We start from the raw sequence: 24,926 nt of genomic DNA, 5'->3' as shown, positions 1-24,926 counted from the left end.
GCTAGCTTCTGTCTCTAGCTAGAAGAAAAAGCCATACTACAGCTCAAAGGGGATTTGGAATTTATGATATAGTTTCTTTGTAACCTTTTTCTATGCCTTGGATTTATATTGCAAACTCTTGGAGTGAAAGAGAAACTTTCTCCTCTATTTGTAATATGCAGAAAGGGGTCCTGGTTGCTACTGGAGCTCCTGGGCACTACAGGAATTAAACAGGAGCCATGAAAAACCATTTTCATCACTGTTTTAATATTAAATCATATACCATCTGAAATAACTACTCCGTATGCTGGGTCCAAGTTTAATTGTGGAGCTTAGGTTTATATGTATGTATTTGTTTGATCTTCATGTATATTTGGGACTTTTAATTTTTAAAAATGTTATTTATGACATCTCTCACTTCTCTAAACACCACCCAAATCAGACGGTGTACCAAACTGAGTTTAACTTTGTTCATCTTTTGGGCACAGTTATTTCTTAAGCACTGAAGAATCGCCAAGAGGAAGACAGCTACATAGGTAAGAAGCATATGGGGCTGTGTTAACAGCTTCTTCAGCCCAAGCCATAAGCGTTATGATGACATACTGTGAGCTTAATTGCTGCTTTGGGGCTTGGGTAATCATTTATATTATGTAAAAATTAGTACATTTGAACTGTAACAAGGAAAGAATCACAGTTTTTCAAAACTAAAAATGCCAATGATATTTTACATTTTTTGAAAAACGGAAAAGATTTGAACACAGAATGTTTTTACCGCTTATGCCTTCTCTAGTCCTTTATAAGCATCTAAAAAGGTAAACCTAAATGCAAGCATCTAATATGACTGTATTTTTAAAAGTAGTGAAAATCTTCTAAATAAAAATAATATTTATGGAGTCTAATCATGCATTTTAAAGTGTGTGAGCAAAGCACCCCCTCCTTATACAAACCTCAGTGCTTAAATCTGAAGTTAATGAGGCTTTTCCTGGTGTCCTACTAACATTGCTACCCCCCAGCACTGCTGGTTATTGGAACGCCAGTCCTGCTTTGGGCAGGTTTTGGATCCTGTCCACATTGCCCACTTTACAGAACAGTAGTCCCCTGAGTCATCTGAAAATATTTTGCATCAGGCACAAAAGAAGACAGTTATATTTTGTTGAGTTTAGGGACTGAAACAAGTTTTATCAATCTTATGATCTAATTCTTGATTTATTGTATTTTGTTCCAATGGAAGATGTTTCTGATCAATTTTTTCCCCAGTGTATCAACAGTGGGATCATTGAATCGTCAGTGTCTCTCATGCAACTTCTTGAAAGACCAGTGCACATACTTCAGTGCAAAGTTTAGCCCCATGAATAGGCATTTTTTACTGCACTGTAAAGGTAAGTCAAATGCACAGGATGTAATAGTACTGTGTTTGCTTCTGAATTAATATATTCCCTTGAGAAGTGCATTAGGCTGGAGTCTAACATTTAGCACAGTAGTGGATTACTCAAAGTTCTGTACAGAGCTTATTGCAAGACTGTAAGTAAAGATGTTCTGTGTAAAAGCTAAATAACAAGTGATAGCAGAAAGCTGCTCCAATCCTAACCCTTCAGTCCTACTAAAGGACATTGCCTTTTAAATTTACCCTGAATAAAAATCCTTCACCAAAAAATGTGAAATTCATAGTGATGCTACTGTGGTTCGTAATAGCTTCATTATAGTATGTATTGGGATTGATCTTGTGCATCTATGCCTAGTTAAAAATGAGGGCCTGCTTTCTGTAACACTGTGTCTCTATGTGTGTATAAATGTATGCGTATAGTATATCTATACACACTCATATATGTGTGTGTATATATATGTGTATGTGAGTATCTACCAAAAAACAAGTATGGTTTAATCCACATAGGCAGATCCTCTTTATCAATAGAATTACAATAAATAACTTCTAGCTTTTTATTGTTAGCTGCATTCCAGTAGCACTAAATGACACCAATTGGGTTCAAGAGCTGGTATGTATAAACAGAAAACTGGAATCATCCCACACTGAGAAATTTATAACCTACACCCAGGAAATAAACACTGATAAAAAAGATTATAAAAGCAGGTTGAGAAAAGCACAAGACAATCAATAATAAAGTGTATAGCTAGACCTGTTGACCTTGAAACTCACAGTATTTTACAGACAATGTTCTCCCAGTATTTTTGCTCAACTAGCATCAGATTGAAAACAGTAGAACACAATTCATCTGAAATACATGTGAATAGCCCATTCTATTTGCATGCATCTTTTCTATTTCTTTTGCAACTGTACTTCTTCTTTGCACAAAAATAAAATATCTCCCTGCTTGAGAATTGAATCTATTCAAACAAACAAACAATGAATATATATTGGCTAAAATAAGGTTGTGGTTGGCTTTGGTTTTTGGGGTTTTTTTTGTGGAAGTGCACCAGTAATACATAGCTGATCAGAAAAAAAATACCAACTGTATGGTTTATACATGGTTAAAGCTGTGGCACAAGTTATAGAGCTAATCTTGAGGCCCTTATCTGAGTAAAGACTGCACTAGTAATGAGCTCCCTATGGTTTAAGCAAGGTTTTCCCTTGTGCTTGACATAGTCCCTATGGGGAAGTCTCAGATTCCTGCAAGAGGGAGAGTTGGTAAATTGGGAAGAGTTTTTTGCCCAGCAATGTGCTAGGGCCCAAAAATGTAGCTGCTGCTGCTTATTTTAGCAAAGTACATTCAGCCTGTAATTTTTAATGTGTTCCTTTGATATAAAAATGTGGATGCCAGTAGGAGGTTGCCTGCAAAATTGCTCACAAGCTCATGGATTTCAGTGACTTTGGAGATGGCAGCTCTCTGCTTGAGCCAGTAAGACTGCAGAGCATCCTCCTAGGATTAAACCTCCACTCCACTGAGTTGCAGCCAGTAGGCTGCCCTAAGCTGCAGGTGTTGGGCAGGGCTGATAAACCACCGTCATTAAGTTTTCCTACCTCTGACATTAATGTATAGTTGTCAACTTGGGGTTATTCAGAGGTGCTCTCTTGTGTTTCGTCAGAGCTTGACAATTACGGCAGCAGCCTGGGCCACGTGTACTGCCACAGCTCTGCAAAATGCCTGTGGTGGGGCAGATATGTGACGGTATCAAAACTGATGGCAACGTCACCACAGAGCAGATATTAAAACTCTTCTGTGGGGAGCTGCTTGTTAAGAGTGCAAGGTAAAGTGCTCCAAGGAGACAGATGACACCACACCTACAGGCCTACACACTTCTTTTCCAAAAACAAAAAGCCTGACTGAATTGTTACTGAAGCAATTTGCCCAGAAAAATCCTTGGGGGACTCTGGACTGGTTTGATCTACACCAGCTTCAATTCTTCCACCCCCTGTTTACCCGTGAGCACCTTTATTAGGATAGTTTTTCCTTCTTAGTTACCCTCAGCCAGAAAACCTGTCTCGGTATACCAGCAGTATCCATCTCCAGAGACTCTCCTGAGGGAGGAGTTATTTCTAGCCTGGGAGATGGAGGACCAGCCTCTCACTTTTGGCAAGCGTGTCCTTTATACGTATTTTCCGCACTGCTTGCAGACTTTTCCTTTAGCACCTCTTAAACAGTAACCAATGTTAATCTCTCCACTCAAATAAGGTAATTCACAAAGAGAGTAATTTTTTTTTTCCCATTTTGTACAGCAGGAAATAAGTTATGGGTTTAGTGTTAGTTATAGCAGATCAATGGGAAATCCAAGTGCTGTGCTTAGTTGTGATGAGCTATAATGCAATGCCTGTAACACAAGTCTCTTTCTCTTTTCTGATCGGCTTTTTAATCTACTGTAATCTCCCTTTCTCAAAATGTGTCATCATCCTTCCATCTTTCAGTATGCCTAATAGACCTGGCCTGGAAAATGCCAATGCTTTCACCTCCAAAAACTGTCTTTCTGAAATCAGAATTCAAAGCAAAATGACAAATTCAGAAGAAGTAAAAAGAGCTGGAAAAACAAAACAAAACAAAGAGACAGCTGAAGAAATTATCTTTTGAAGAGCTAAGGCAGAAAGCTTTGATTTGTCAGCAATCTACCCGTAAGATTTTTGTCGATGTTCTCCCTTGAGGCAGAGGATGAAATAGATAAAAATCTTCAGTGGAGGCTGTCAGAGGCTGTGAATGGCATCATGCTATTTATTTCAGGCATTTAAGTTTCCCTAGGCTCATGCCATAATTAATTGAGAGAGACAGCCTCCTCAGGATGACTCAAAACACATAAATTAAGCTCTGTCTCTGAACTACTCTCAAAGGGAATTTTATGTTCTCCAAAAAAAAGAGGAGTCTGAACTCCTAATTGTAGAGGGTCCGTGCCTTCATCTGCCATGGGGTCCTCAGGGACTTCAGCTTTTCTGCATCATGCTTCCTACCCCAACAGTGGCTGCCTGGATGTAATTCAAACTCTTGCCTCACCCAGATAAAACTAAGTTTCCCATGTATAAATTTCATGTTGGGGGTGGGGACACAACATTTTCTTGTCAAGTTGACACCAGTGGGAGTCCTCAGAGCAGGGACAGTGATCTCAGCTACGCTTCTGAGTGTGCTGAATGTTTGATCACCCCAGTTCCAGGTGCCACCTTGTGCACTTACATGGAGAATTATTCTTGCTGCTTTTAGTTTCTCAGCAGTACAGTAAAAATATAGCATCTGACATTACCATGAAATAAGGTAAGATTACATTACGCCTAGATTTAACTGTGATGCTCTTGGTCTTCCAAGACCAAGTATCTGAGATACCAAAGGAGTTTCTTAAACAGATAAGTGAAATATGTGGTAATTTTTCAACACCTCTGTAGCTTTTCCATACAAAACTTAAGTGAATATTATCATTAATTCACTTCCCAGTCAACCTAGAGTTACTGTTTCTGAAAGTCAAACTGCTATATTTTAGACAATGCCATTAAGTGCCTTGTAATTTTTTTATTCTTCACTTCTAGCTAAAACATGGCAATTAAAAAAAAAAGCTCCTTCTAGGTGCAGGGTCTAGAGTCCTTGCTGAACAGGCAGAAGGCAGGCTCCGTTTCACATTTCCTTGGTACCGCAGTCTAGCCTGTGTCCTTCCCAAGAGACACCGGGGGAGTTACTGCTGTGTTTGAAGGGAAGCGTGTCTATGGGGCTGCCCGGATCTGGCCTGACATGGTCACTGGTGTTCTCCTTTGTTACTGACCGAAATACCGAGCGCTAACTACCCTACACTCTTCCTCTGTTTTTCTTCTCTCCTCAAAACAGGCCCAGGCGTTCCGGTTGTTAGCGTGCACAGTACAAGTAATACTGCAAGTGAGTACGCCTTATGGGATGGATATATTTTATTATCGTCCTTGATTGTTCTGGGGAGCGTGGGGGAGGGGAAAGGCAGTTCCAAGTAAATGAAGACTAATAGATGGCTCATTCATATAAAGTTCTATTAATTACCTTTTAGCAACATCCACATCTGCAAATGATAAAGAAAGAAGTTAATCAAATGACTAAAACTTTCCCAGGCTTTTCAGATACGTTTTAAGCTAAGTGCATATCATTCATCTTCTGTTTACACTTGAGTTAATTAGATGGCAGGTTGGTCTTCATCCATTTCACTTTCTATGTAAATTATGCAGCCATTATGATACACCTTCTGTATTTTTAGAGATGTTTTTAAAGTTACAATCAAATTATCTTGAAGTAAGTCTTTGGACAATTGATCATGAAATCTGACCTACATACAATGAACTTGGTCATTGTCTTACATTTCTCAAATCAGAGCAACTTCACTGACATTTTCAATGAAGGCAAATCAGTAGGAGGATATTCAATACTTCTAATTTTCAAGTTTTATTCATTGCTTTCTCTATATTGACACCAAATCTGTTGCTGTTTCCTGGCTGCTTGAGGTGCTTTGTAATGAAAGACTGTCCTTTAATAGCAGAATTTCCCTCACTTGGGTATTTCTCTGGTGCGGTAGAGGGAACAACTCTGCTACCTCCAACTCCACTGTGGCTCCACGTAGCATGAAGGTGTGAATTAGAGGAAAGGGGACATCTTTCCATTCAAATCGACTAAACCAATCCTTACCTATTCTAATTTCATTCAATATATTATCCCCAGAATTTTCCCCAGAATCCCTGAACTGTACTTGTCTTCATCCCTTTTGTCATGGGCCAGCCACTACTCAGCCATAACAGTGGATCTAATGTTGCATGTTAAAGTAGCATACTGATCAGTAGTGTCATGCTATCAACTGTTAATTAGTGTTCGCACTTTGGCCTCCTCTTTTTTTTTTTTGTTGATGTCACCACTGATATTATTAGCAAAGCTGAGTGCTATAGCACACCAAGGGGAGGGACTTTTATCCAACTCAAGAAGGCGTGGCTATTACTGCTCAAACTACATTCGTTGACTTCTGTAGAGCTACTCAATTCTGTGAAGGTTGACTTTTACTCATTATTACTTGTATCTAAAATGCTGTTGATAGTGAATTACTGTAAAAGAGATTTACATACAGCATCTCAGAGGAAAACAAAGCAAGTCAGGATAGGGGGACGTTGTTTCTTGTAACAACAAGAAACCAAATAATAAGAGAGATAATTTACGATTAATGTTTCAGTGCAAGATTAGATTATCCTCTTCAATTCATAAAAGAATGATTAAGGATTACTTCAATTATTCCATCCTCAGACTATAATTATACCATTTTGGTTGACTGCCCAGAACAAACATTCTCCTTAGATTATCCGTTTGGCCCTAAGTGGAGGGCTTATTGTTTAATAAAAAAAAATCTACATTTTGGAAGCAAGATTGGTAATTTGAGTAAAAAATAAAATTAAAAAAAACCTAATTAAACATTCTTTCATGTGTAAAAGGATTGTTTCAAATCTGTCTGCAGCTTTAAACCAAACTGAAGTCTTCCTCCTGGTTGAAGTGCAGAAGACGGAGGACGTGCAGTGATCAAGTAGAGCTGTGCTGGCTAAATATTGACTTGGAACGTGTAGCTTGAAAAGCATGCCTGCTTGAGGCTTAAGATCTTGCCCAGCAGACCAGCCTTTCTCTGTAACAGCTGCTGTTAGTATTTGTCAGGGATACTAGTATTCCTGTTGCTCATCAGCAATTTTATTGTTAGTGCTTAAAGGAAACAAAGCCTACTGAAGCCAGAAAATGGAAGAGATGTATATGTTTTGAATTACGCTGATTGCTCAGTTCCTGAATTGCAAAGCAGTTGCATTATAAAAAAAAGTATTTACAGAAGGAATTCATTTACAAGATTTATCATTGCAAATTTCTGTCTTTTTCTTTAATTTTTTTGAATCTTGATTTATCTCTGATGATGATACTCCATACCTTTCAGCTTGCTTTTTCTTCCTGTTTTCTACAGAGTTTTATATTTTGGAAAATAATGCTGTGTTGAAAGAAGCTGTTTTTAAGAAAAAGAATTCCAGGACTGAAATTAAAATGCTTCACATTGAGGATTACGGTAAATTTGGCAAAATGTTATTTTAAGAAACCAAAAGCTTTCTTGCAACGTTACTGTTTTTCATCTGTGTAACTACCAGCCTTTAATGTTTTGCTCTTTTCTTAAAAGAACTCCCTTTGCAGTTGTCACTGCCAAAAGATTTCACGGATCGAAACCAGTATGCCCTTCTATTAATAATGTAAGTATCTGTGTAGAATCACTCAAAATAATAAAAAAGTACTTCATAGAAAACATTTAACTCTGTAATTAGAATTTTTTTTTTTAATCTCATGTAGGAAAATTAGTTCATGGATTTGAGTTGATAAATCAAAAGGCTCGTTCTTGAGAAGATTTTGTTATAGGTGCTATCTGGTAGAGACGCCTGGGGTTTTTGAGCTTGTCAAACCTAGCTCTGCTTCATTGTACTTTTATGTACATGAGGCACTGGCCCTTCTGATGGTGTAGCTGTGAGTAATTCTGCAGTCTTTCCTGGACCCATACTGGTCCCTACCCACAGAGGATCTGAATCAGAGCATGTGCTCCTTTCTTTTCCCTTTTTATCCCTGATAGAAATGGGTACAGCTTCTAAGAGGGGCTCAGTTAATATGCATAAAGCAAAACTGCTTTTAGGAACACTGGAAAGAAGAAAAAATTATTTTTGAGCATCAATGGCTGAAGGCTTTATAGACACGATCCAAAGTCTGTTGATGTTTGTAGAATTCTGTGGGAGGAAGGAGGTACTCCCTGGCAACCTGCGCTGTTCTTTTAAAAAGAAACAGTGCGTGTATTTCTTTCAGAGACAGGCGGCCTTTAAGTTGCACATCTACAGCATGTGTAGCAGAGGAAGAGAGCAGTCATGAGCGTACCTGCAGCCTACCTAGGAAAACCAGTGACGGCCAGCTCAGGGCATCATTCGTTGCTCTACACCTGAGCTCAGCATGGGTCTGCCGTGGATGTAGAGGGCTTTCCTGTGCCTACAGATCTTCTTCCAGTCCCATTTGGAATGCACTGATGTGAATTTCACAGGTGTAGGAGTGCACTGCTAATTTCATGAAAATACTGCGTTAGCTGAGCTGTTTCACCTGGAGTAGACCTCCCCTTAGTGACGGCAGAGATCCTTATTGTATGAGGACAAATTTGCAAGCTTGAGCTGCTGAGTGATCCCAAATTCCTCTACTCAGAACAGATCTCAGATAATAGGACAGAGGCATAAACCTGCTTATTTCTAAGTCCAGTTTGTGTTTAAAACTCAGGTTTTTCAGTTGTATTTATCTGCAGTTGTTGAGGCTTTCTGCTTTAAGTTGCTCGTGAACACATTTTTCTTTTCTTATGGAGAAACAGGGCACAGGGATTACTTTATTTTTGCAGTATTTCCTAGCATGATCTTGAAGCATGATTATATTTTAAGCATCTCTTCTAAGTGTGCCAGAAGCAAACCTACTCTGTGAATTGACACCAGCAGCATTTTGCAACTGCTTGCACTTATTCTTTTTTCTGAGTAAGGAGACACTAAGGTGTTAGCAGTGTAACGCTTTCCTTTTTAAGTATCCTAGTAAATACATAATCTGCTATATGCAGTTATGGTAGAATATGAGGTTATATACTCATGTAGAACCTAGAGAAGACAGGAGGGAAGGACCAGAAACCTGGAGAAGGCCAAGGCCAAAAATGACAGGAAGAGGAAAACAAAGCTAACGAAATACTATTATGAAATGGTTTTAGATATCACGAGTTGAAATTAGAACAGTATTGAGGCAAGGTCTGAATTTAAACTTAGCAAAGTTGTCAGTAGCCAGTGAGCAAATAATGTGGCCAATTCATAATGTATAGATATGTTTTATAATTGTTTTATTTTTTTATGATGTGCATGTGGGATAAAAAGGGAATTCATCCATTTATGAATACAGACTGTGGTATCTGCATTTATAATATGAAGTCTTTGCTTCTTTTTAGTCAAATCCTTACCCTTGCAATACTGAATTCTCAATGTTAGCTTCAACAGCAGTTATTTTTAGAAAACCCTATACACTAATGAAAGTATGAAACTGAAATTTTGAAATCTGTCCTGGCTCATGTAACGTTGCATGTGTTGTGTCCCTCTCTTCCCTAGAAGAGAAAGAAGTTCTATTTCTTCAGCAGCTTTTTACAGACATTAAACTAAGGTTGCCAGCAATCCTTTTTCTGAGTTAAAGATGTCCCCAAATGAGATATAAAACTGAAAACTGTCACTGAAGTTATGGGAGGCTCCCTTGTGGGATGATTATTTGAGCCTAATAAATTCTGCCTAGCTCTTGAGAAAGAACGATTGAAAGTCTGTGTGCATGCAGAGGGTAATTTGTTGACCCACACAACTCCAAATTGACATCTTAAGGTTTATTTCATTATCCGAAGTACTGCTTCAAAAAAAAAAAAAAGTATTCAGGTTCAAGAAGAACATGTACCTTTTACAGGAAACACTGATTAGTTGTATATATGGTATCATTTCCCAGATATTTGACTTTCCTGAGTCCCAGAGTGGCACTGTTGGGACTGATTCAGAAACACCCTGTTCCTGCTGCTAGAAGCGTTAGACGGGAATTGTATTTGTGGCTGATAACAAGCGCTGCCTTTCACATCATTCAGCTGCACTACTTTCTTGCTTACATTCTCAGCCATGATACAATTATCATTATGTTCCAGCTATTGAAAGTTTGAAAAAGAATGCTTACCATTGTCCTTGGTAAGAATGTTGGCTTAACTGTATATCCGTTTTTTGGAAAGGAGATTCTATATAACATCTTGATCCCCGCAACATTCACTTAGTTGTATATAAAGAGAAGTTATAGAGCTGGGAAAGTGAAGTATTAGCAGATATGAAGTGGCTTTTGCTTTCTATCTCGGTAGTACTGCAGTTTGACAAGGACTTAAGAAAAAGAGAGGAAGGGAGGGAGGGAAGGAAGGAAGGCGAGGAAAAGAGAATGTGAGTTTAAACCTGAAATTCACCTAATATGGCTCTGCAGTGCAAATGAAATGCCTAGTTAAGTGCATATAAGCTTTTAAGTGCATCTAGGCTTTGTCCCCTAAGCTGGAGGGTAATTACGGCATATAGGACCTAGCATGCTCTGACTGGCTGTTTGGCTGCAGCGGTTGCTTTAGCATCACTCTAAGCCTCTGCTTAAGATTCGTCTTCTCTGTGTCTTAGTTTTGCCAGGGTCTGGTTTGTCTGTGTGGTCTCATCTGTGCCTGCAGAATTTTTGTGCTGGTGGCTGGTTTCACTGGCTGAAAGTAAAGTGGGCTTTCGATGGCTGAGGTTCATAATTTTACTGTAAATTTTCATCAGCAGTGACTGCTTCTGTGTGGTGTTGATGTGCTCTCTGGATCAATATGGTTACAATCATGATAACAGAATTTAGAAATAGGTAAAGGGGAGAAAGTTTGTTATTATTTGGTACATTTTTTTTTCAAATCACTGAAAGCTAGTAGCCATTTCAAAGGTGTATGACTATAATAAGGCTCGTGTATTCATGCAAGGATGCCCACAGATAAATTTGAACTTCCAGCACATGGCACCCAGGTGTCTTGAGTGTTAAGGCTGAGTCCTGGTAGGGAGCCTGGACCAGTGGATTCTGGCCCTGATGTGAAACCTGGGTGTGAACTCAGTACAGTTCCGTTTAGACACAAGCTGAACTTAAGGACCAGGCCCTGAATATCCTGCAACCCTCATCATAAGGATTTTGTGAAGATGCATCCATTGGCTGTTGCAAAGCATGCTGCAACGTTCAAGTAGAAGATCATGGTATTTCTTTGTAAAAATTCATGTCCATCTGTATGGCTGGACTAGCTAACAGGTAGGTCTCATGTAGAAACCAGTTATATTGGCAAACACTATTTTTCTTTCCAGAATTGTGATGCATAGGCCATAAAATGCTAAATAGATTATAACACTCGTCTTTCTTCCATTTGTTCTCCTAAACCATTAATACATTCCACACTCAGTTTCCTTCTGATATAATACATACAGTGTAGCTATAGATTAGAGATGTACAGTAATTGCCTGAAAGAGTGATTACCATCACTTTTCTATATAATTAAGATCAAAGTTTAAATTTCAGATCCTTGATTTTCTCATTATGGTTCACCTTACTCATTAAAAAAGTTGGAAGATACACTCCTCAGTAACACACAGGAAATGATTAAGTAAAGACTCTGGCATTTAATTTGGATAATAAAATGAGAGGTAATAATCATTCTTTATTTTTTCTTGAACATAATTAGCCTCATTCCTTCAAAATCTGGAGATAATGTATCTTAAATGTCAGCATTTATTATTTAATGCCATTTAAAATTGTCCAGTATGTAAGTGGATATTGTAAAACTGAATCAGTGGAGAGATTGTTCTGATCTTTGAGAGGAAAAAACCCAACAGGTATTCTCCAACGTAACAGTGAATTGTCACCAAGAGGTTTCTGTTTGTTTGTTTGTTTACTTGTTTTCTTCTATTTTGCTAATAAATGGGAAGCACTTCACCTGTTACTGAAATGATGAAAGTTTTAGCCCTTGCACAGGCAATCAAACCTGTTTATACCTCCAGTTAATACACTCTTGGGACTGATAGCAAGGTAAGACAGTAGGGTTGGAAGTGAGGATTTTTTTACAGTTTCGGGAATAACTCATTAAAAGACTAGAAGAAATGAAAAGAGGCATAATGCAAGTACTGGGAAATATTTGAGATCTGAGCTACAGTAATAGTTTGTGTATCACTGGCTGTCTTGCCATTTTCATTTGTGAAGGAAATTACTCATTTTAACTGGCAGCTGTTGCAAGGGAAGGAACAGTGCTTGGCTACCTGGTGAAGTGTAAAAATATGCGGTGGATTCCACTACTTTGATTGCACTATGCTTGCAAGGGGGACATCCCTGAAGGCCTTTTTGTTTGGCCAGTTCTTCCTCTGTAGAACAGCTGCAAAGTTCTCAAGGCCTAGAGGGAGAATTCATTTAGCTCAGGCTAAAAGAGGGATAGGCTGGAGGCTCACACCAGCTGTTTTGTTTGCAGAAGCGGTCCTGGTGCTGCAGGCAGTGATGGATCTGCTAACTCCCTTTCTCTTCAGTCTTGTCCCCAAAAAAAGTCTTGGGGAATCGTTGAGCTAAGATCCATCCTCTTTCAGCCTGCCCTGCTCCCACTTCCCCCACAGCAGTACATATCTTACTAAGTAAAGAAAATTCTCATTTAATCTTCCTTACAAAAAGACAAGAGGAGATTCAAAACTTCCACCTCCTTTTCTGATGGCACAGGACAGTGTTACACCACTTGTTCTCAAAATTGCATTTTCAAAGCCTCAGGGGTTTCAGAAAGATATTTTAAGAATAACAATTTTATTTTTTTGTCCTATGCTGTCTACTTCAGTCCTGTCTATCACATGATTCTACCCTGCTAATGGAATCGCTTCTGGTGATGTGTTTTAATTTGTTTGGCCAGATCTGCAGGGAGGAGTTGTCAACACGCTATCTGTTTTTAGTTGCAGTCCGCTATATCTAAACAGGGTATGTGAGCATTGGGGATTTTCTGTTCTCAGTGTTTGAGGCTATTCAGGTTCCCTGATTTTTGACCAGTAATGATGGGTGCGTTTGAAAGCTGATGCTTGTGAAAGAGATGCTCTTGAAATATGAAAATGAAGTGGATTTTTCTATTAGGCCAGTTTTGCAAAATGGTCCTCCTTCCCCACTCAGTTTCACCATAAGCAAAAGATGACTTTTATGAGTGATATTTCTTTGCATGGATTTTATCCTCTGAGTTGTAGACTTTCTCACATATTAGCTACCAAGATACCTTTTCCATATGCTGCATCGAATCCACTGTTTTGCAGAAATAGAAAAAGATGTACCGGAAACTAAGCAGTGATTATAGCAATTATTTGCTGTGTATCTTTTAAAATTGTTTCCCCCGCTGCTTTGTCAGCCCTATAACTTCTGAATTTCCTATTTAAAGTCTTGCCACTTAGTTTTTAAATGGTGCAAAACCTGGAACAAATTTTGCTGCAGTCATGATATCAGAGTGGCAGAGGAGTATTGCTCAGAGTACAGCGGCAATAGCCTCGCTGGTAACACTGTGTTATTCCTTGTAGGCTGTGATTCAAGTCAGGAGCAGAGCCTTTAGTTTAAGCTTTTGGTTATAGAATCTGAAAGAACAGATTCTTCTCTTTTCAACAATACGTGAAGTTACGACGAGCTGCCCCATTTTCCAGACAGTCTGAGATGTATGTGACTGCCTTGCAAGAAGCGTACAAATTACCCACTAAGGTCAACGATATTGGTATATTATTGATGGCTTCTGTATATTTAAATGGTACCTCAATGGCGAACTTCAGCGGTACGCCCAAGCCATCAGCAGTTGCGCTGCCGCGGTGGATTCATAATCCGGGTGTAGTCACTGTCGAAGACACACACTAGTTGAAAGTTAGGAATAAAAATACAAAATGAAAAGTGCAAGTGCTGTCACTTACAAGGAATAAAAATGAATCAGGAAGAATTAGGCAGAGTCTTCATTTGAATCATTCCGCTCTTGTACAGTTTTGCTGTCGTGCTTTGGCTAGTCCGTGGTTCCCGTATGGCCATCCATAGTCAGGTGGGAAGATGACTTCTGCGTTCGTATTAGACCCAAGCATAAATGTCATGGACTTTCTTCCAGGCTTACTAGTGGGGTCAAGAAATAATTCTATGAAGAGAGTACTACTGAACAGTAGTTAATTATAATTAGGCTGTAAGTAGCCATGAGCATAAAACAAAAACTCATCTTTGAGATAGCTGTAATCCCAGGATGAACTTCACAAATTGGGCTGTGCATCTATTATTGAACTGTAGTATCAAACTCAGGGTGATGTCAAAACTTGCATGACGGATTAATACTTTGCAGAAGCCTCATTTAAAAGGTTAAAAGTGGGGCCTAAGTGGTGCATAGAATATATGCTGTCTCTCTGTGGAGGACAGAAGCACACCTCAGATAGATAATCAGTATCATTTTATAGTAGCAGCTGAAGAGTAAAGAGACCTTTTGATGCTAATGGGAATTTTGACATGTACCTCAATGGAAATGGCTTTAAATGCCTGTCACAGACTACTTATATGGACATTCTTGAAATTAATTAGCCACTGGAAAATTGCTTCCAAAAGCAATACGTCAAACAACCCATCATGCAGGAGCGGAGGATGTATAGTGTTTAAAGTCTGAGCCTAAAAGTAGCCCAGCTATGCCCTCCAGAGAAGGAGCTTGGGAAAACATCAGTCAGCTCTCGCCCACTGAGAATGTTGCTGAGCTTCTATCTGTTGCTCCTTTCTTAATAGGAGAAATCATCTGAGGTGATCATCTTTCATTTAAAACCCTTTTTGGTTTTAAGCACTTTCTGGTATAGAGAAGGGCTCACAAATGTAACAGTTCTTCCCCTATTCCCAAGTGTCTAGATAAATAACATATATATATATATATACACACACACACAAGCGTATATAACCTAGATATATAACATGTATAAAACAAATGCAAACACTGTATTTGTTTTGTTCTCATATTAAGTAGGAGGGAAGCAGGCTGAATCATATATTTTCACCTGAGTGCATTAAACTGTTGGAAAGCTACCTAGCCAGACAAGGACATTTCTGACATAGTATCTTATTGTGGAAAGTTGGAAGAACTTACAAAAAAAATTATAACTGGTCTGAGGCTGCTACTATTGGAAGTAGTGGTAAAAGCTCTGTGAAAACATCTGTGTCAGTGTAGAGTGCTCTGAAAATCTTGCTTTGTACAATAAGCATAAATTGAAAGAATCGTTCTGCTCCTGCTCTTATTGTAAATAATAGTGATAATATACTTCTGAAACGTGTGTTTGCTGCGGAGTTCACCTGATAATCTGAATTGGTTAAGCAAACAAAAAGATGCCCTTCTTTTTATAAAGCCAGGTATAAACTTGATGCACAAGGTAATGGTGAATTGAGCATAACATACTGCGACTATATGTCTATAATCAAGCAATCCTGATATCAGTACATGATATAGCAACTACGTAGGCAGGTCTGTCTGAATTTGAGAACGTATGTAATTCATCATATGCTTGCTAATTAATAGAGCGGTTACCTTAAAGATGGTCTATGTTATCCACATCCAAACCCAGATATTGAATCAGCACATTATTGTACATATAAGACAGTAGTTACTGTAGGAGATTTTTATCTCTCTTTCTTCCCCCCAGGTTTATATAAGTCTCTTTGGCAAAATAATAATTTCTGTCTTTGTCTTTCTTTCACCTTAGACAGGATATTCCCATAGACCCTGTCCAATCTAATTTCCATACAGCCAGCACAGACAATTCTACATTTTAATTTGCATTAAACTGGCAGATGCAGCCTGCATAGAAGTATTTTGCATTTTTGTACAAGTTCATGGTAGCCTGCTCTCTTATTCTGTGTTTATCTTGGGGAAAAAATAATGACAAGCTTCCTTTTTAAAACTGACATTTTATTTTCTTTGGAAGGAAAATAGTATATTTGGCTTCAATGGAAAATGCTTATTGTTCCTCTAGAAACTGCATTCTCCCGTTCTATTCCACCTTTTCTGCTGTAAACCACCTTTTTTTTTAGTCATAAAATAAACTTATCACTTCTGCCTGCATTCATTTCTTGCTATAAATTTGGATGGAGAAAATATAATTTTCTCCAATGCATACTTTAGTCTTCTTTGTACCCTGTTTCAAAAAATCCATTCAAGGATACAATAATGCAATTATTTTTGCTTTCTAAGATGACATCCTTCTTAATAGTATTATATATCCTACAAAATCATAATCAGGGTACTGAATTAATTTTCCTTTTTGTCTGTGTAGTGTGACTTAACAAGTTCTACATGAGCTTTCCCAGAACTGAGATAGCCATTAGTGATTGGGGGGGGCTGTTGTTCACTTTATTAACCTGTAAGCAGCACTACGTGCTTCAGTCTTCTGTTTCTTTCTGTAAAGAATATTCAAGTATTGGCAACACTGCAACATAGTAGTTATAAAGTTAAGGAAACTATTTTGCTTGCTACTGCTGCAGGGATCCCAGCACTAGCTAATGGGATGGTATCGATGGAAATGACAATAATTCAACAGGATTGCATAACCGACTGAACTCTGCCATCTAGGTTAAATAAAATATTGGAGAACGGCAAAGTGCATCACATTGTCAATACAGTCTTCGTTTGTGTCTGGTGTGTTGGTATTTGCAGTGATGAAGCTCCAGGCAGCCAGTTGGTTACAGATAAGTTTCACATTGACTGGGACTCAGTGCTTGTCAACTCTGATAATGTCGTCGTAGCTCGATTTGATGGCAGAGGGAGTGGATTTCAAGGCCTTAAGATTCTACAGGAGGTCCACCGATGCTTGGGATCAGTGGAAGTGAAGGACCAAATAGCCGCTGTAGAGTACGTATGTGCAAACTTTTCTTCTCTTTTTACCCCGCTTCCACCCTGATGAACGAGCATGTTTAACTGAAACTGCCCAGAATGTTTTCTGTGCATAGTGAATACCGTTAATGTTTATTTTTAATGCAGTTGCAGATTTTGAAACAATGATCTTTTCATTACAAACAGCAAATTAAAGGTCAAAGAGGTGTTTGCTTTTTGTGTTGGTGCTTCTCTTTGATAAAGCTGTCCTTCTGTGTGCAATCTAAATGTGCCATCTCAGCTAATTCGTACTTGTCTATATTCTCTTAGGAAATTTCCTTGCAGCACACATGTTAATGCATTTGTGTTACAATATTTTAGGCCTATGCAATAGGATGCTTCTGTCATTTCCACCACAGAGTTCTGGAGTAATCAGACAAAGCAAATGGAGTTATAATGGTGTAAATGAGAGCAAAATTTGGGAAATGCCTGTTATTTCTCATTTCCATTGTTGTTCTCAGACTGATAGAAATCCACCAGCTGCAGAAAGAGTCATTTTGCTCTGTGGACTAATCCCACATGGCTTTGACAACACTCTCTGCTAAGGGTGCATGTCAAAATGGCTAATATCAAGGTCTGGATGGACTTTTTCTAGGGATTCTCAAGGATAAACAGATTTTAAGCCACATATTTTTGTTTTTTCTTCTTTTAAAAGGGGTTGATACTTCAACCCTTGCATGAGCAGGCATCTGTCTCTGGCATGACATACCAGGGCAATAGGGCTCCTAGTGTTCATGTGGGTCAGGAATGGGCTGTGGTGAGCAGAGCAATTCACCTTCCGTTGATCCAGGAGACCTGTGTGAAGGGCCATCAGAAGCAGGCTGTACACCGTGCTGCGAGATCTGAGCTCTCTGCTGAAATACTAAGGTGTTTTAGGCTAAATTACATCTGGCCTTTTGCAGTGCATGGGAAAAAGTGAGGGTGCCCTTGGCTGAGAGGAGGTACTGCGACTGGTTTTGTCTCCTCAAAAGCAGTCGGATTTTGCTCTCAGGTTATTCTGTCTTTTCTGTATAAAATTCACCATTGCTGATTAATGGGCTTGATGAGAGAATTAATTATTTGGATAATTATCTAAACTCAAGAAGTTGCATTCATCTTACCTTCCTTTAGCTGTCTAAGAACTAGGCGCCTGGTCAAAGCCAGTCATTTAAGCTCTGTTCGGTGGAAATCCCTGGCATTTCTGGAGCGTGTTTCTCCTCAGACTGAGAGAGGCTTCCAATACAGGTGGGAAGAATGGCTGCTCAAGGGCTTCTCTCTCTTCTCTCCTCTAACTGAAGAGTAAATGGGCAATTTAGACAAGATGCTCAAATTCAGATACCGAGTTAGGTGAGATGAGTCCAACACCAACTGTTTGCCGTATAGAGAAGGAGTTAGAAAGCAAATGACATTTCCCAGTGCAAGAATACTACTATTGCTGTAATTTGTTCTTCTACCCGATCCGAATATATGACAATTCCTTACTGTACAGTTATTTTTCTTCACATACTAGGTTTAACAAGTAAAATTCACCATTTTACTTTACCAAAGTAAAAAAAACCCTTTTCTTCTTGCAGATCACTGTTGAAACAGCCCTTCATTGATCCTAAGAGACTGAGTATATTTGGAAAGGTAATGTGCAAAATAGCAGGATGTATCGTCATGATTCTTTAAGAAAATACTATCGGTTCATAAACAGATATGTTTATATGTTTTTCTAAGACAATTTCAGTTATTAAAAGAGGAAAAAAACCTGCCATAATTTACTGTATGTTCTGTGTATTAATTTTTTCTCAGAATAGGTATTTGAGGTCAATCAGATCAGTTTTATGGTACTGAGTATTTGTGTTTCAGAATCTGCAGGAGAAAGTACTTATCTACTTTCATTAGAAATTTTAATATGGGCATAGATTTTGTGAAAGTTTATTTCTTACACTTTTACTTTCAGGCTGCAGTTAAACTGACAGCATCCTTCTAATACAAATTTTATATCTGAATGTTTTACTGACCCTTGAAGTCAGCTGAATTACAGCCCTGTGGTACTGTCAACAGCGGCCTTTTTGCACCATCTGCTAAAAATCTCGCCATTGCTGTTTTGTCAGCTGGCTTCACTGCGTGCCATGTCGTTGCCTCTAGTGTGAGATAGAACAAGGCAAAGGCTTAACCTTTAGTAACAAACAAAATAGCATTTTACTAATGTCTAGTAGAAAACAGCAATTGGAAACACCACATAATCATAGAATCATAGAATTCTAGGTTGGAAGGGACCTCAAGGACCATCTGGTCCAACCTTTCTAGGTAAGAGCACAGTCTAGACAAGATGGCCCAGCACCCTGTCCAGCTGAGTCTTAAACGTGTCCAATGTGGCAGAGTCAACCACTCCCCTGGGGAGATTATTGCAGTGGTTGACTGTTCTCATGGTGAAAAAATCCCCTCTCGTGTCCATTTGGAATCTCCCAAAGAGCAACTTGTGTCCATTCCCCCTTGTCCTCTCCATGTGACTCCTTGTAAAAAGGGGGTCTCCATCTTCCTTACAGCTACCCTTATAGCTACCTATTATAGCTTCGTTATAGCTACCTATAATCGCTGCTTCTTCTATGAACTAGCATGTGCAACCTTTTTCTTTAAAAGTGTTTTCTTCGAAATGAAGATGTTTTGTGCCTTTGACCTCAAAGCAACAACAAACCATGATCATGCACCTAGGCAAACCCCACATTCATCAGTTGTAAGAGCAGCATGTGTTCCACTATGAAACCCTTTAGTTCCCATCCCCACTCTGCTACTGATTTGCTGCATGGCCTCAGGAAAGGCATTTAACCTGCCTGTCTCTGTCTGGGCATGAGATGAGAATATTGATATTTACCTCCTGCATGGCAGCATTTTGAGGACTAGTTAATGTTTGTCAAGTGTAGTGAAAATGAAGTACTACTATTAGCATTCCACATGCAAGTGGCCTTCCTCAAAGATTTGAGCTCCTGCCACACTCCTTGAGCTAAAGAATCTGTCGTTGCAAGAATATCAGTAGCAACAAAACCAGTATTTGGTTCATAGGGCAGCAGCCAGGGAATTTTCAGCTGAGGATGTGTAAGTAGGGCTGATTTCATTCACCAGGTGATCATGGCACACGTTTCTATTCAGGTCTTAGTGCCTGTTACAAATGTGTATGAAAGCACACATGCATATAAGCATCTACACTTATCTATAGCCACTTCCCACAAAAGACTGAAAATGTCACTAAGCACTCTGAGGCTCACTTGTTTCTGACTTCAGAAATCTTGTCATTGCTACTTGAAAATTTCCACTTGTTTCCTGTAGGAGATTCAGCAGTTTCTTGTTTCCTAACAGTGATGTGATGAGATGGTTACCGTACACCATATATGTAAATATGGCTCTACAGATCTGCCAACGGTTACCCCCAATTATTTTTTTTCTGAAAAAAAGACTGAGGAATGAAAAGTGGAAATGTGAGAAAGCAAAGAGCAGAAACTGGGAAATTCGATAAGCTTCAATGCTGCTTTGAATTCAGGGAAATTTACCCTTTCCAAGCTAACATCTCAGAGTTGTCTTCTACTGTCAAACAAAAACTCATAAAATTTAAAAGTCAGTTTTAGAATTAGGAAAAAAAGGTCTATTTAACAGCTTCCTGGGGTTAATTGTATTTCCCTCCACTCTGCTTATTTTAGAGTCAATTAAAAATCTTCTTTAAAACTATTTTCCTTTCTACTGTGTACAACAATGTGATAAGAATTTTTTTTTCTTTCTGTGCATTAAATTGGGCTTACTGATGGAAATAGAATGTACACTATGCTTGAAGATAAGATGGCTTTGGAATTGCTTAACGCTGATCTCATAAATCTGAGCTCATGCACACTATCATGGAGCCCTTTAAGAGGTTTTAGAATGACACAGAAATAAAATTCTTGTCACAATCAGTAATGTAAACCAGGCACAAGAGTAACAAGACTGTCCAGAAGGGCACAGTGTGAAAAATACCTCCTTCTGAATGCCAGGCAATCTGCCAATGCCACCTTGCTTATCTCTGTGAGGGGTAGAAGCCCAAGTGATGCTGGATCCAAGGGCCTTTCTGAACTGTTACACAGCGATCTGTGCTTCCACGCAGTTTGCATTTTTGTCATGGAAGTAGAAAGAGCGCTTGAAAATAAGGTGCAACTTCCCAGCCAACCAGCTTCTTGAAAATATGGCACTTGGGCTGTAACCACAGAAATCCAGCCAATGAGTGAGGCACCATACATCCTTGCGTCAGAACATCGGAACTATTTTCTGCACTGTCATCATGAAGTGCTTCTAAAAATGTGATCCCACCGTGTAATGTTTTTGTCCTGGAAAGCCTGTCTGGAAGCAAGGGCACAAGCACAAAGCAGAGAAATTCCCAGGAGAACTAAACCAAGCTCTTAATGAATACAAGGCATAAATAATAAATAACCTGGCAATAGCTATCCTAGGATTAGAAGTTTACTGTGGAGCTACTGAGAAAGACACAAACAGAATATTAAAGAGAAGCAAAATAGAGACCTAGAGGCAGAGGAAAGTCACTATTCTCTTAAACTCCTTGCATTATACAAGTTATCGGTGCCCACTCTGAAATTCTTTCTTAGGTGAACTCTACTCCTGCACATGGACAATTCTGAGCAGCTCTTGGAATCCTGGGCTGGAATTTCTATGCGAAAGAGATAACTCAGTTCCTCACACTCCCTTGAAAATCCAGCTCTTATTCTGCTGTTTCCTTTAGTGTGTCCGTTCACATTTACTATGGATTGATTCCGAAGAACACTCCTCCTTGCTTATTTTTCTTAACTAAGGTTAAAGGATATTAGAATATTCCCGTTCTTCCACAGAAGTCACCTATTCATTAAATATTTAGGCATGAAGAACAGGAGCAGGCAGGATTAAAAAAAGTCCGTGAGAAAACTCTGTGAGCATATGACACAGAATATTCCTTTTTCGGGTTGGCTGGTGTTTTAAATTTTTCTTTTCCCTGTCATGGGATAATTTCTTCTACCTCAAGTGTGTTGTGCCAAACACAGAACAACACCACAAAAATACCTGCAAAAGTCAATTTTCCAGCAGTGATGAAGGGAAAACAAAGATGGCAAATAGATAATTTTGAAGAGCCCATAATATATAGACTAAATATAAGGAAGAAATTCTTTACAGTGAGGGCAGTGAAGCACTGGAACGGGTTGCCCAGAGAGGTAGTGGAGACCCCATCCCTGGAAACATTCAAGACCACATTGGACGGGGCTCTGAGCAACCTGATCGAGTTAGTGGTATCCCTGCTCACTGCAGGGGGGTTGGACTGGGTGACCTCGAGGGGTCCCTTCCAACCCAAAACATTATCTGATTCTATATGAGAAAATCATCGATCCCAGGCTCCACGATTCAGAATTTCATTTTCTGTGGGTCGAGAATGATTATAGGTGTACAGATACAGATTGCCAGTGTCATTCCAAAGAAATCTGTGGTCTCAAGTTAAAGCTTTCATGTTTTCATGCAAAGCAAAGCTTTCATGACCCTCTTTTGTGTCTCAACTCTTCCCGGGGAGGTGTATTACAGACTTTGCAGAGGAGATGATGAAGAGATGTTCCATAAGGACAGATAAATGTGGTGAGGCAAGGAGAGAGCTCCCTCCTGTCTGCCCCATCCCTCCCAGTTTCTTCATGCTGTCTGCGCTCCCTGCTTTGTAACACAGCCGCCTGATGGGTGCTCTTGTGGCCAGAAAGGACACCCAGAGATGAGCATAATATTGAGCAATGGGGCTACGTATAGCTTTTATTTCTGCAAAAGAGTTCAGGATCTGTAACTCTCTGTGGCATATTTGACAATGCTGTAGTGGAAACGTCTTTAATAGCGATAGGCTTCAATTGGTGAAGGTTTAAGTGTCAGGGGGAGGACGTACACAATCAGTTCACAGGTTTCCCCCATACCCATACTGTCTGTCCTGGCAGCAAAATGCTCAGTGTAGCATTTTGATTAGCAAATATCTACACTCAATATATTAAAAACTGAGTACAAATCTTCCTGTCTAGGCTGTGTTCCCAAAAGCCATACCTTTGGGTTTATGTTTGGGGTTTTTTTTTCTGTAATTTTCAAATCTTTTACTAACTACAGGCTAGTCTACCATGATGGAATTATGGAGCTTAAACTGAAATATACTCATTATTATTAATTGCATGGTTTAAAGATCACAACCAGACCATACGAGATCTTTATGCACTCTTAACTGTAGGTTCGATTTTTCTTTACAAGCAATTCTTGCAGATATAAATACGTACTGTAAAATGATAACATCAGATTAGCACAATGGCCTTTAACTTTATAGTTGCTAAAAAGGAAATGACTAAACAAAAATCTCAATATCATTCCCATTGTTAGGGGTACGGTGGCTACATTGCATCAATGATCCTGAAATCCAGTGAACGGCTCTTCAAGTGTGGAGCTGTGGTGGCACCAATTACAGATATGAAGTTGTATGGTGAGTAGTCCCTGCCCTACACCTGTGTGATAGTCTATTCAAAGTATCTTTTATTCATGGAGCTACTATTCACTTTAACTAAGGGCAGATAATGTAGCAATATCAACTAGATTTCACCTCGCTGTCTCGTTCTCCCCTTTAAATGAAAGGACAGCTAATGCTGGGGCAGTTTACCAAAACACGCGATAGGTACAATATGATTAATAACACTGATTTTTGCAAAGGAGTTGTGTTTCCCATTTCCCACTGAATTCAGCCAGGTACCCCATTTCCTAAGAATCCTTTAGGTATATCAGCCTGAATCAGGACTTTCAGTAGGAATTAATCTTTTAAGGTTAGCAGTGAATTCGTTACGATATCAACCATGTCGTCATTCAATTACAGGATGTTTGGTTCTGTAGGGGAAGTCTGGGGCATGGGCTATGGACTGTGGACTGTGATGCAGAGGAAATCAGACCAGGTTACTTTAATGGTCTGTTGGTCTTGTCTTTGGTTTTTGGGTTTTTGTTTTGTTTTGGAGGGCTTGGAGAGGGTTGTTGGTAGTTTTTTAACCATTTAAAAAACGGGTTTAAATGCTACATTTAAATAGCACATTCTGGTTTTAAATTAACATCTCTTTGCTGGCTTCATGGTTTAAGCAGCTTCTCCTGACTCTAGGTCAGAACTGATGAGTTTTAAAATAGAAGTAATTATAATGAATTCAAGAGGTTTTGTTTTTGCTTTCACAGCCTCAGCTTTTTCAGAAAGATACCTTGGTATTCCATCAAAAGAGGAAAATACCTATCAGGTAAGTTAGCACAAACAAGTAACTTATAAAAGACCATTTTACTTTTAAAATGCAATTCACTTACACCTTTGTGTTTGTTTACTAGGCATCCAGCGTATTACACAATCTTCATGGTTTAAAAGAAGCGAATTTGCTAATAGTTCACGGGACAGCTGATAGTAAGTATTTACAGGTGCAGTTCCACTTGAAGGTTTTAATAGGCAGGCATTCAAAGACTGATTAGACACACATCTAGCAAGTCCATTTTTAGTTTCATTATCCCTCCGGTAGGATTTTTTATTTTATTTCAGTTGTCACTTCTAACTCTAAACCCATGATGCTTTTCTTTGCTGAATAGTTGTACCTTTTAGGTGCTGTATGTTCTAATTTGTTTGAATCTTGTGGACCACTGTCTTGCTAGTGAAAGGTATTATGTGAATTATTAATAGAACAACATACATTTTTAATGGCATTTTAAATTCACAGAGATTCTGCAATTGAAGAAAGAATTATCAGTACAGTTGGTGAAGTACAGCACCTACTGGGAAGTTAAACTTTTCAGCTAATTAATTACAAGGTAGTGCCAAAGCATCTGAAGCTGAAGCTATAGGGAACCTTTTAATAGCACCAATACTTTTAGCCGTAGTTTAAGAGAGAGAATGAGTAAAACAGAGTTAGTTCTAGCACTTTAAATGGAATCATAAGATGTGTCAATCAAGAGATAATATGTAATTACAGATTTAAATTTAACTGCAGTATATTTTTCTGAACTTTCTTAACTGATGTAGGTCTAAAGAACCAGCTTGGATGCAGGCACAAATTACA

The 24,926-nt window shown here is 38.9% G+C and overlaps 1 protein-coding gene across 3 annotated transcripts in view; it reads left to right on the top strand.

The window, feature by feature from the left end:
• Positions 1 to 24,926, top strand: part of DPP10 (dipeptidyl peptidase like 10) — a 235,183-nt gene that overhangs the window by 207,573 nt on the left and 2,684 nt on the right. For all 3 annotated transcript variants that reach the window (XM_035896713.1, XM_035896712.1, XM_009641235.2), the window contains 10 exons: positions 468 to 515; positions 1,237 to 1,358; positions 5,229 to 5,276; positions 7,345 to 7,443; positions 7,552 to 7,621; positions 16,651 to 16,845; positions 18,420 to 18,474; positions 23,236 to 23,335; positions 24,064 to 24,122; positions 24,208 to 24,280. In XM_035896713.1, coding sequence (XP_035752606.1) covers positions 468 to 515; positions 1,237 to 1,358; positions 5,229 to 5,276; positions 7,345 to 7,443; positions 7,552 to 7,621; positions 16,651 to 16,845; positions 18,420 to 18,474; positions 23,236 to 23,335; positions 24,064 to 24,122; positions 24,208 to 24,280 — 869 coding nt within the window. The remainder of the gene's footprint in view (positions 1 to 467; positions 516 to 1,236; positions 1,359 to 5,228; positions 5,277 to 7,344; positions 7,444 to 7,551; positions 7,622 to 16,650; positions 16,846 to 18,419; positions 18,475 to 23,235; positions 23,336 to 24,063; positions 24,123 to 24,207; positions 24,281 to 24,926) is intronic.

This window comes from Egretta garzetta, unplaced genomic scaffold (assembly GCF_000687185.1).
Source record: "Egretta garzetta isolate BGI_Z169 unplaced genomic scaffold, ASM68718v1 scaffold416, whole genome shotgun sequence".
NCBI lineage: Eukaryota > Metazoa > Chordata > Aves > Pelecaniformes > Ardeidae > Egretta > Egretta garzetta.
The sequence above is the reverse complement of the archived record's forward strand: the minus strand, read 5'-3'. Positions and strand labels throughout refer to the sequence as shown.